Source organism: Oncorhynchus nerka, linkage group LG1 (assembly GCF_034236695.1).
Source record: "Oncorhynchus nerka isolate Pitt River linkage group LG1, Oner_Uvic_2.0, whole genome shotgun sequence".
Lineage (NCBI taxonomy): Eukaryota > Metazoa > Chordata > Actinopteri > Salmoniformes > Salmonidae > Oncorhynchus > Oncorhynchus nerka.
This window is the reverse complement of record NC_088396.1, coordinates 47,881,716-47,894,516: the sequence shown is the minus strand read 5'-3', so window position 1 is coordinate 47,894,516 and position 12,801 is coordinate 47,881,716. Positions and strand designations below refer to the sequence as shown.

At 43.0% G+C, this 12,801-nt stretch overlaps 2 protein-coding genes across 3 annotated transcripts in view; one reads left to right on the top strand and one right to left on the bottom strand.

Annotated features, from left to right (window-relative positions):
- The window catches only part of LOC115130642 (FERM, ARHGEF and pleckstrin domain-containing protein 1-like), a 119,633-nt gene extending 109,321 nt beyond the window's left edge, over positions 1–10,312 (bottom strand). For both annotated transcript variants that reach the window (XM_065019359.1, XM_065019361.1), the window contains exon 1: positions 10,111–10,312. The gene's annotated coding sequence lies outside the window, so the exon portion shown is untranslated. The remainder of the gene's footprint in view (positions 1–10,110) is intronic.
- Positions 10,261–12,801, top strand: part of LOC115125953 (trace amine-associated receptor 13c-like) — a 28,836-nt gene continuing 26,295 nt past the window's right edge. The window contains exon 1 of the mRNA XM_065017571.1: positions 10,261–10,286. Coding sequence (XP_064873643.1) covers positions 10,261–10,286 — 26 coding nt within the window. The remainder of the gene's footprint in view (positions 10,287–12,801) is intronic.

The window sequence follows — 12,801 nt, the reverse complement described above, 5'->3', positions numbered from 1 at the left end:
ACCAGTGTTGGAAAAAGTAGTCAAAAGTCATACTTGAGTAAAAGTAAAGATACCTTAATAGACAACAGGAGAGCGTTCACATTGTTAGACTAGCAATGTAATCTAAGCTAATGGGTGATAATTGTATCTTTTGACAGAAGCAATTAGCTCCGTCTCTCTGCAAATGATTTGCTTGATTTCAAAGTGCAATGGAATAACAAAGGGAAAGGGAATACCTAGTCAGTTGTACAACTGAATGAATTTAAAAAATATATGTTTTCTGCACCGAAATATGTTTTCTAAATTAATTCTGAATGAATTCAACCAAAATATGTTTCCTGCACCAAAATATGTATTCTGAATTAATTCTGAATGATATCATCCTAACCAACCTGCCCTCCAAATACACCTCTGCTGTCTTCAAACAGAATCCCAGCGATCACTGCCTCATTGCCTGCATCCGTAATGGGTCTGCGGTCAAACGACCACCCCTCAGCGCTGTCAAATGCTCCCTAAAACACTTCAGCGAGCAGGCCTTTCTAATGGACCTGGCCCAGGTATCCTGGAAGGATACTGACCTCATTCCGTCAGTAGAGGATGCCTGGTTATTCTTTACAAGTGCTTTCCTCACAGTCTTAAAAAAGCATGCACCGTTCAAAAAATGTTGAACCAAGAATAGATATAGCCCTTGGTTCACTCCAGAGCTGACTGCCCTTGACCAGCACAAAAACATCCTGTGGCATACTGCACTAGCATTGAATAGCCCCCGTGATATTGAATTTTTCAGGGAAGTTAGGAACCAATACACACAGGCAGTTAGGAAAGCAAAGGCTAGCTTTTTCAAACAGAAATTTGCATCATGTGGCACAAACTCCAAAAAGTTCTGGGACACTGTAAAGTCCATGGAGAATAAGAGCACCTCCTCCCATCTGCCCACTGCACTGAGGCTGGGAAACACTGTCACCACTGATAAATCCATGATAATTGAGAATTTCAATAAGCATTTTTCTATGGCTGGCCATGCTTTCCACCTGGCTACCCCTACCCAGGTCAACAGCCCTGCACCCTCCACAGAAACTTTCCCAAGCCTCCCCCATTTCTCTTTCACCCAAATCCAGCTAGCTGATGTTCTGAAAGAGCTGCAAAGTCTGGACCACTACAAATCAGCCAGGCTAGACAATCTGGACCCTCTCTTTCAAAAGTTTTCAGTTGAAATTGTTGCAACCTCTATTACTAGCCTGTTCAACCTCTTGTTCATATCGTTTGAGATCCCCAAAGATTGGAAAGCTGCCGCAGTCATCCCCCTCTTCAAAGGGGGAGACACTCTAGACCCAAACTGCTACAGACCTATATCTATCCTACCCTGCCTTTCTAAGGTCTTAGAAAGCCAAGTTAACAAACAGATCACCGACCATTTCGAATCGCACCGTACCTTCTCCGCTATGCAATCTGGTTTCAGAGCTGGTCATCGTTGCACCTCAGCCATGCTCAAGGTACTAAACGATATCATAACCGCCATCGATAAGAGACAATACTGTGCAGCCGTATTCATCGACCTGGCCAAGGCTCTCGACTCTGTCAATCACCACATTCTTATCGGCAGACTCAACAGCCTTGGTTTCTCAAATGATTGCCTGGTTCACCAACTACTTCTCAGACAGAGTTCAGTGTGTCAAATCAGTGGGCCTGTTGTCCGGACCTCTGGCAGTGTCTATGGGGGTGCAACAGGGTTCAAGTCTCGGGCCTACTCTTTTCTCTGTATACATCAATGATGTAGCTGTTGCTGCAGGTGATTCTCTGGTCCACCTCTATGCAGACGACACCATTTTGTATACTGGCCCTTCTTTGGACACTATGTTAACTAACCTTCAGACGGGCTTCAATGCCATACAACTCTCCTTCCGTGGACTCCAACTGCTCTTAAATGCAAGCAAAACGAAATACATGCTCTTCAACCGATCACTGCCAACACCTGCCCGCCCGTCCAGCATCACTACTCTGGACGGTTCTGACTTACAATATGTGAACAACTACAAATACCTAGGTGTCTGGTTAGACTGTAAACTCTCCTTCCAGACTCACATTAAGCATCTCCAATCCAAAATTAAATCTAGAATTGGCTTCCAATTTTGCAACAAAGCATCCTTCACTCATGCTGCCAAACATACCCTTGTAAAACTGACCATCCTACCGATCCTTGACTTCTGCGATGTCATTTACAAAATAGCCTCCAAAACTCTACTCTGCAAACTGGATGCAGTCTATCACAGTGCCATTTGTTTTGTCACCAAAGGCCCATATACTACCCACCACTGTGACCTGTATGCTCTCGTTGGCTGGCCCTCGCTTCATATTCGTTGCCAAACCCACTGGCTCCAGGTAATCTATAAGTCGCTGCTAGGTATAGCCCCGCCTTACATCAGCTCACTTGTTACCATAGCAGCACCCACCCGTAGCACGTGCCCCAGCAGGTATATCTCACTGGTCACCCCCAAAGCCAATTCCTCATTTGGCCGCCTTTCCTTCCAGTTCTCTGCTGCCAATGACTGGAACGAACTGAAAAAGTCACTGAAGCTGAAGACTCATATCTCCCTCCCTAACTTTAAGCACCAGCTGTACTGCACCTGTAGATAGCCCATCTGTAATTAGCCCACTCAACTACCTCATCCCCCATACTGTTATTTATTTTGCCCCTTTGCAAAGGAAGTGGAAATTAAGCCTGTTCTGGGAAAATACATTTTTAGGATGCAGGGAGGTTCTGAGAAAGTTTTTCTATGTTTCCCTGAAAGTTTTCCTGGGGGGTTTTATTAACATTCTGAGAATGGAAATTAAAGGTTATTTGAAGGTAATTTAATAACGTTCTGAGAACATGTTTCAGTAAGACTTTTAGTAACCCGGCTAGCTTAATTTGGGTTAACTGTTTTGAACTCAAAGCACAGATAGGACACTTGGAATCAGTGAGATTCAAACCTATGATCTTCTGCTCTCTATTCATGGAATTAGTCCATTGCGCCACCAGGATGGAGCTAGCTTGCCATGTTTGTTTTTTACTCATACAAAGCTGTTCATTTTATTCTATTCAAACAGACCCTACTTCAAAAATAAACAAGCACTCATTAAGATCAGGTGTGGCCAAATAGTGGGCACGGCCAACACACCTGACCACATTTAACAACTGAGGATAGAGAGAGTTTTGTTGATGCTGAGAACAGAATGTATTTGTTTTTAAATAACACTTTTACAACGTGCTTTAAAAATGTTACTAATGTTTTCTTGTGGTTTTTATGGAATGTTCTCTTTATGTTCTGAGAACATTACTTTAAATAGAGAGTAGAGACTGCAGAAAACTTTATACTGGAAATCCAATAGAATAGGGATGGGCAACTGCAGTCGTCGGGGGCCGGGGAGGTGTCACTTTTCCCCATCGCTAGCAAACACAGCTGATTTAAATTAATAACTTTCTATACTGAATATCATGATTAAATGATTATTAGAGTCAGGTGTGTTAGGTGGGGAAAATGTGTGACACCAATCAGGCCCCCAAAGACTGGAGTTGCCCATCCCTGCCATGGAAGAATGTTGTTAAACGTTCTCTGAACGCTCTGAAAACATGACTTTAAATAGAACCCTGAGCAAACCTGTAGAAAACGTTGTGCTGAAGTACTGAAATTCCCACTGAAGAACGTTGTTTTCTTAATGTTCACACATTAAGAACAATCCTGTCTCGGAGCTCAACGGATAATTCCTTCGACCTCATGGCTTGGTTTTTTCTCTGAGATGCACGGTCAACCATGGGACCTTATATAGACCATGGGACCTTATATTTGGAACCAACGGGGCCGGCAGTGTGCAACTGTGCGGCATTGTGCAAAAATCTCTAAAAACCTGTTTTCGCTATGTCATTATGGGGTATTGTGTGTAGATTGATGAGGAAACATTTATTCAATCAAGTTTAGAATAAGCCTGTAATGCAACAAAATGTGGAAAAAGTCAAGGGGTCTGAATAGTTTCCCGAATTCATGTATTTTTCAACTGCGCTGTTTCACAAAAATTCTGAACCTTTCTATTCTCATAGACTCTACATATTGTACATTAAAGATGCATGTTTTTTGCTAAGAGTATTATTATTATTGATTGATTGACTATGACTTTTTAAGTCACCCAGCAGTGCTATTTGCAGAGTTAGCTCCAGGTAAATGTTGCAATTCTTCAGCCATTCCTGAACCTGTGACCAAAGGCAAGCTACATATGGACAATACCCAAAACAAATGATCAAATGATTCTGTCTCTTTGCAGCAAAATCTGTAGAGCTGGGATGGTTGTATCCCCCATATATACACAACATTCTACTGGTTGCAAGAATTTTGTAAAATAATTTCAATGTAAAAACTCTCTGTTTTGAATCGAGCATCGTTTTGTGTATCAGTTCATAAACCATGTGCAATGGTATCGGTACACTGAAAATCTCTTCCCAACTATTTTGAAATCTTTATGGCACAGCTGTCCATTTGTTTTTATCCTTAAATTAAACTGGTATCCTTTTTTATTCATCACAATTTTCTTTAACCAATTTTGGTCTTTAATGCAGGGCCGACAGACAAGTTCCTTACCCCCCCCCCCCAATTGCCTTTTCCATTTTTAAGGTAATGCTGCAATTAGTTGGTTGTAATTTTGAGTAGAGCAGACATTTCCATATATTTTTGATAGCTGCATGTGTGACATAACTGACTCTTCCTAAGAACTTTCAAAAGGCCCATCAATGTATGATGAAACAACATCAGCAAGAGAAGGGACTTGTTTGGACAAATTACCAAATTAGCGTTGGAATACTAGCACAAAGAGTGAGTGAACGACAAAACAGTAGAGATGGTAAGAAGCAACCGAGCGAGAGAGACACAATGCCCCTAATAAGGACATACCATCTGGGCTGTGTGGTTCACAGACATCCATCTGCTAATAAGGACATACCATCTGGGCTGTGTGGTTCACAGACATCCATCTGCTAATAAGGACATACCATCTGGGCTGTGTGGTTCACAGACATCCATCTGCTAATAAGGACATACCATCTGGGCTGTGTGGTTCACAGACATCCAGCTGCTAATAAGGACATACCATCTGGGCTGTGTGGAGCCAGTCAATGAATGACAAGCTCCAGGTGGTGGAATGTTGACCAGTTGCAGGAGCATTCTGGGTTGAGGCAGCCGAAGCAGGACAATCCACACCTAGAGGTCCTGCTTCATTCTCTGTTTATCACAGAAGGGGGGGGGGCAATGAGAATAGAGAGACCCAGGGCTATGAGAATAGAGAGACCCGAGGCTATGAGAATAGAGAGTCCCAGGGCTATGGGAATAGAGAGACCCAGGGCAATGAGAATAGAGAGACCCAGGGCTATGAGAATAGAGAGTCCCAGGGCAATGAGAATAGAGAGACCCAGGGCTATGAGAATAGAGAGACCCAGGGCTATGGGAATAGAGAGATCCAGGGCAATGAGAATAGAGATACCCAGGGCTATGAGAATAGAGAGACCCAGGACTATGAGAATAGAGAGACCCAGGACTATGAGAATAGAGAGACCCAGGACTATGAGAATAGAGAGACCCAGGGCTATGACAATAGAGAGACCCAGGGCAATGACAATAGAGAGACCCAGGGCAATGACAATAGAGAGACCCAGGGCAATGACAATAGAGAGACCCAGGGCAATAAGAATAGAGAGACCCAGGACTATGAGAATAGAGAGACCCAGGGCTATGAGAATAGAGAGACCCGGGACTATGAGAATAGAGAGACCCAGGGCTATGAGAATAGAGAGACCCAGGGCAATGAGAATAGAGAGACCCAGGGCTATGAGAATAGAGAGACCCAGGGCTATGAGAATAGAGAGACCCAGGACTATGAGAATAGAGAGACCCAGGACTATGAGAATAGAGAGACCCAGGACTATGAGAATAGAGAGACCCAGGGCTATGGGAATAGAGAGACCTAGGGCAATGAGAATAGACAGACCCAGGGCAATGACAATAGAGTGACCCAGGGCTATGAGAATAGAGAGACCCAGGGCTATGAGAATAGAGAGACCCAGGACTATGAGAATAGAATAGAGAGACCCAGGGCTATGAGAATAGAGAGACCCAGGACTATGAGAATAGAATAGAGAGACCCAGGGCTATGAGAATAGAGAGACCCAGGACTATGAGAATAGAGAGACCCAGGGCTATGGGAATAGAGAGACCCAGGGCTATGGGAATAGAGAGACCCAGGGCTATGAGAATAGAATAGAGAGACCCAGGGCTATGAGAATAGAGAGACCCAGGACTATGAGAATAGAGAGACCCAGGACTATGAGAATAGAGAGACCCAGGTCTATGGGAATAGAGAGACCCGGGGCAATGAGAATAGAGAGACCCAGGGCTATGAGAATAGAGAGACCCAGGGAAATGACAATAGAGTGACCCAGGGCTATGAGAATAGAGAGACCCAGGGCTATGAGAATAGAGAGACCCAGGACTATGAGAATAGAGAGACCCAGGACTATGAGAATAGAGAGACCCAGGGCTATGGGAATAGAGAGACCCAGGGCTATGAGAATAGAGAGACCCAGGGCAATGAGAATAGAGAGACCCAGAACTAAGAGAATAGAGAGACCCAGGGCTATGAGAATAGAGAGACCCAGGGCTATAAGAATAGAGAGACCCAGGGCTATGAGAATAGAGAGACCCAGGGCAATGAGAATAGAGAGACCCAGAACTATGAGCATAGAGAGACCCAGGGCTATGGGAATAGAGAGACCCAGGGCTATGAGAATAGAGAGACCCAGGGCAATGAGAATAGAGAGACCCAGAACTATGAGAATAGAGAGACCCAGGGCTATGAGAATAGAGAGACCCAGGGCTATGAGAATAGAGATACCCAGGGCTATGAGAATAGAGAGACCCAGGGCTATGATAATAGAGAGACCCAGGGCTATGAGAATAGAGAGACCCAGGGCTGAGAATAGACAGACCCAGGGCTATGAGAATAGAGAGACCCAGGGCTATGAGAATAGAGAGACCCAGGGCTATGAGAATAGAGAGACCCAGGGCTATGAGAATAGAGAGACCCATGGGCTACAGATGTAGGATTTTAAGGGCTATGAGAGAGCAGACAATGATAATCTCAACTGACACTTCACCTGCACCCAAGCTCAACAGCCAATCTACCATGTGTTGCCCTATAGTATGTGGCCCTCTGAATAAGAAGGCAGTATTCGGCTAGTGCAACTCAGTCACAGCTCTGTTACTACTATGTTGTTACTGTTGTCGTGTCTTTGGCTATGCCGGATTAAGTGATATGACATGCTATTCTATAAAATCCTTACTCTGTAATTAATATTACCTGATTGAGCTAATCATGTAAATGTAATTAACTAGAAAGTCGGGGCACCACAAAATAATATTTAAAGAGCAGTTATCTTTCGAATAAACTCTTAAAGACCTAGTAATATTTTACATCAATAGCAGTCAATATCAATCGTCACCTTATTTCAGTCTCATCTGAAAGTTGTAAATTCTTGGTTATCTTCACGAACCTTGGCTAACAAGTTGAATCAGCAATACAACATTGGGTTTAATTATTTATTTACTAAATACCTAACTAATCACACAGAATTACATATACACCGAATGAATCATACCTTGATTACAAATGATGTCATAAAGGAAAACGTCCCTAGCGGACGGAACAGATATGACAGCTGGTTACCCAAAGAAAAGGGGGCTGGGTTTGAGTGAAAGAGCGGGAAGACTGAAGAACAAAGGGAGAAGCAATGTCTCTATTGGGCCGTAGGCAGCTACTCTATCGTAAATACAGAATCTTATGCATTCTAAATTACCACCCATTTGGAAAAGGAAAATGCAATAAATATTTACTCTGAGCTGCGCTTCGGTAGGTTGGTCGTGTTGGCCAACAGAGATCTTCCTGTCCTCGGAAGAATGTCTCTGGTGGTAAATTGGATACATTGTAGTAACATCGTTGTGTGGTAGACGGGATACTCTGTCTGACCTCTCCTAGCCCATGTTTACAGCGGCCTCTGCTAACTCAACGGCTAGGAGGTATCTCTTCTGTAGCGATAAGAGTTCAAAGTTCATACCATTCGCAACCAAAGCTCATGCGGAGGTTGGCTTCGTTCAGTAGTTATTATCGGAACCCTTCTGACATCGGATCGTCATCCTAATGTACCCGGAACAGGAGGTTACATTTTCGTCAAGGGCTTTTAGTGGAGGGAGAAGGGTGTGTTTCATAGTTTATAACCCATGTCTCTTCACAGGGGTGGGCCACTGATTGAGCAGAGCCCTAACCTTATGAAAACCCAAATCTCTCATTTGGAAGCTAAAATTACATTTAATCTTTTCACCAATAATTTTATATTTAAACATTTGAATTGCACAACAATTCCATGTGAATCTGATAACTATAATGTGTAGACTTTCCCAGATACAGTTTAGGTTGTCCTGTCATCAGTCATAATGTCTCAGATGACAACCGAACTCACATCATTAAGTACCAATGCATATTTTCAACCGGTTCTATTACCCGAAATATGGTTCCTTTCCCTACACTTGTTTGATGTTCCCAGACTCTCTGTTTAACAAAGGCTATTCAAGAGTCCCTCTGTAGAGTCTAGAGAGAGGGAAGGGAGAAAGGCCAACGTCATGACACTGTGGAAGACAGCCGGGCTGTGACATACGAATGGTATGCTAGCTCAAGAATGGACACTATACACTATATTTCCCTCAGCTGCGTAAAATAGTGCTGTGGTGGCTGGCTCTGGCAGGCCGTTTGGGCTGTAACAGAGGCTCCTCTGTCTGTATGCAGCAGGCATCAGGAGCACACAGAGCCCTTCAGAGCAGTCCAATGCACGCAGGCAACATTTCTGCAACTGCACAGCTGGATTTGATTACAGCCAGCTGAATGGCTTGAGGATGGTGTAGTTCAGCCAACGGTCTGCCTGAGACGTGCTGAAAATCCACTCCCATTTCCACTGGATTGAGCAACATGCTTCAGCTCCACAGACATTAATACCTGGGTGTGGCTCTCATATTGGAGCCTAGGCATTCAACTGAATGCCGAATTTCAATTTCTAATTTGAATACCATCATGCCATTGTAAATTATGTGTTAAAGGGGGTTTGTATGATTGAACATGATTTCAAGAAATATACCCAGAAATCTGAAATGATGCAAGACACCCACACCAGGGAAAACAAACGAAACCCCTCTATGACTGAGGTTCCTATGGGATCTATCAAATGACATAACATTAGTATGCCTTCTCCACAATACAAGATTGTTAATGAGTGTATCTTTGGCGGACGGGCGACTGTTTGACAGTTTGGTGAGCAATTTTCGCACACCATATCAAATAAATATAAACTGACCAACAGCTTTTAGGCTATTTAGTTTTCATGTCTTCTGAGAAAACAAGAAAGTTACTGGATTATTGGGGAAATTGTTATTGATCGAAGTCTTTATCACATTTTACGCACATACCGGCCTGTAGGTTAGAGGAGTACAGTAGCCTAATCCTTGGATATTTTTGTTAGGCTACCACGCGTACTGTGACACAAATACACAGCCTGCACTCAATTGACCAGCTACTAACAACCCTCAATGGTAACAAAGTAACAATGGACTCTCACTGATTACATGTGTTTTTCATTTAAATTGCAAACGTTTGAGGGATGTCTAAGTAAATGCCGCATATTCAACACCCATTGTTCATGCCAAAAATATTGTATGAAGGCTATGGTCTATGGTCATAAGATGTTCTCCCATTCAGTTTCGGTGTTGTACATCTGATGTAGTGTAGTGCATGACTATTGCTTTATATCACCACTCTCAGTCGCAAGATAGTCTACCTATCAAGAACGATAGGGCAAAAACACGGTTAAATCTTCCATTCATTGACTACTTCATTGTAATAACGATTTATAACTATCTGCGAAAATTATAGGGTGATCATGATAAAATTCGTTATGCTTCAAAATCCAAGTCAATTGGGGATAGTTCTACGATGTATCTATAATATTCTCTTCTGAAACAAGTTGTACACTGCCGTTTTGCACATAGGGAAACGAACGGTAAATCTTACCCCGTCTTAAAACTGTGGACAATTCCCGTGTATATTTCCCAATTGACAAAATATTTTATATCCACTTCCAGACGCAGTTCAAGCTGCTTTGGGGAACCAAATTGAGTTCAGATGCTGGTTTCTCCAGCGAGAAGCTTCTTCGTGGTCGCCATGTCGGCCGACTGTGAGATCGGACTGTGAGACAGGATTACATTGAAATTAGTGGCAGATCCTCTCTTGTCTTGTTACTCCAACTATCAAGGAGGCGCAGTGCCTCCAGCTATTGTGCAAGGCACTGCACCTACTTGCAGCCAATTCCTTGCCAAATACATGTTATTATAGCCACATAGCTCCATCTAGCTGTAGAATATGGGACATAGGCTAAATTAGGCCTAGGCCAACAAAGCCCAGCAAAGAAGTGATCGGCATTCCGAGTCTGTACTGGGAGGCCTACTTGATATTCAAGTTACTATTCACTCATTTTATGAAGTTCAGTGCATTTCAAAATTGATTAGAATACAGAAGTGTTTTCTGTCAAAGGGTACCATGTCTCACGGCCAAGAGAAGTGTAAGGTAGTCACAGGCTGGATGATTTCCTAAATAATTACAGGATTTATTGAATAAAACTGGCGAGACGCTTAATAATTGACAACTGCATTTGTGGGCTTAAGACCAAATATTTTTTTTAACATTTTTTATTGGAAAATACACTTTGCACTTAACATGTCGCAAACATGTGTTGTTTTAAGCACTTGTTGGCTGCTTTTCCTTCACTCTGTGGTCCATCTCATCCCAAACCATCTCAATTGGGTTGAAGTCATGTGATTGTGGAGGCCAGGTCATCTGATGCAGCACTCCATCGCTCTCATACTACATGATTCCATGTGTTATTTCATAGTTTCGATGTCTTCACTACTATTCTACAATGTAAAAAATAGTTGTAAAAAATTAAGAAAAACCCTTGATTGAGTATGTGTCCAAACTTTTGACTGGTACTGTTTATACACTACATGACCAAATGTATGTGAACACTTGCTCATCGAACATCTCATTCAAAAACCATAGTCATTAATATGCAGTTGGTCCCCCCTTTGCTGCTATAACAGCCTTCATTCTTCTGGAAAGGCTTTCCACTTGATGTTGGAACATTTCTGCGGGGACTTACTTCCATTCAGCCACAAGAGCATTAGTGAGGTCGGGCACTGATGTTAGGCGATTAGGCCTGGCTCTCAGACGACGTTCTAATTCATCCCAAAGGTCTTCGATGGGGTTGAGGTCAGGGCTCTGTGCAAGCCAGTCATGTTCTTCCACACTGATATCAACAAACCATTTCTGTGTGGACTTTGCTTTGTGTAAGGGGGCATTGTCATGCTGAAACAGGTAACTGTTGCCACAAAGTTAGAAGCATATAATCGTCTAGAATATTATTGTATACTGTAGCGTTAAGATTTCCCTTCACTGGAACTAAGGGGCCTAGCCCGAACCATAAAAAACAGCCCCAGACCATTATTCCAAACTTTACTATGCCTTGGGGCAGGTAGCTTTCTCCTGGCATCGGCCAGATGCGCCGAATACAACAGGTGTAGCCCTTAACCAACAATGCAGTTTTAAGAAAAATCAGTAAAAAATAGATAAGTAAAAAAAGTATTTATATTTTTTTAAGTTAAAACTAATTAAAGAGCAGCAGTAAGGCTATATACAGGGGGTACCGGTACAGAGTCAATGTGCAGGGGCACCGGTTAGTCAAGTTAATTGAGGTAATACAGTATGTACATGTAGATAGAGTTAGTGACTATGCATAGATAATAAACAGAGAGTAGCAGCAGCGTAAAATAAGGGGGGGGGGGCAATGCAAATAGTCTGGGTAGCCATTTGATTAGATGTTCAGGAGTCTTATGGCTTGGGGGTAAGAGCTGTTAAGAAGCCTTTTGGACCTAGACTTGGCACTCTGGTACCGCTTGCCATGCGGTAGCAGAGAGAACAGTCTATGACTAGGGTGGCTGGAGTCGTTGACAATTTATAGGACCTTCCTCCAACACCGCCTGGTATAGAGGGTCCTGGATGGCAGGAAGCTTTAGACCCTGGTTTAGACCCTTTCTTCTTTAAGGTTGCTGCCTCTGTCATCGCCAAGCCTACCTCTGACCTTTTTAACCTGACTTTAATAGACTCGCTAGTGTTATTTTACTTCTGCTCTTTAATTATTTGTTACTTATATTTCTTATTCTTATTTAATTGTTTTTGATATTTTTGGAAATATTTTATTTATTTAATATTTTAACTGCATTGTTTGTTAGGGCTTGCAAGTAAGCATTTCACAGTAAGGTCTACTATACATGTTTTATTTTGAGCATTGTGACAAATATGATTTGTTTTGAGACTTGCTGTCTCTGCCTGGCCGGTTCCCCTCTCTCCACTGGGATTCTCTGCCTTTAACCCTATTACCGGGGCTGAGTCACTGGCTTACTGGTGCTCTTCCATGCCGTCCTTAGGAGGGCTGCATCACTTGAGTGGGTTGAGTCACTGACGTGGACTTCCTATCTGGGTTGGTGCCTCCCCCTTTGGTTTGTGCCGTGGCGGAGGTCTTTGTAGGCTATACTCGGCCTTGTCTCAGGATGGTAAGTTGGTGGTTGAAGATATCCCTCTAGTGGTGTGGGGGCTGTGCTTTGGCAAAGTGGGTGGGGTTATATCCTGCCAGTTTGGCCCTGTCCGGGT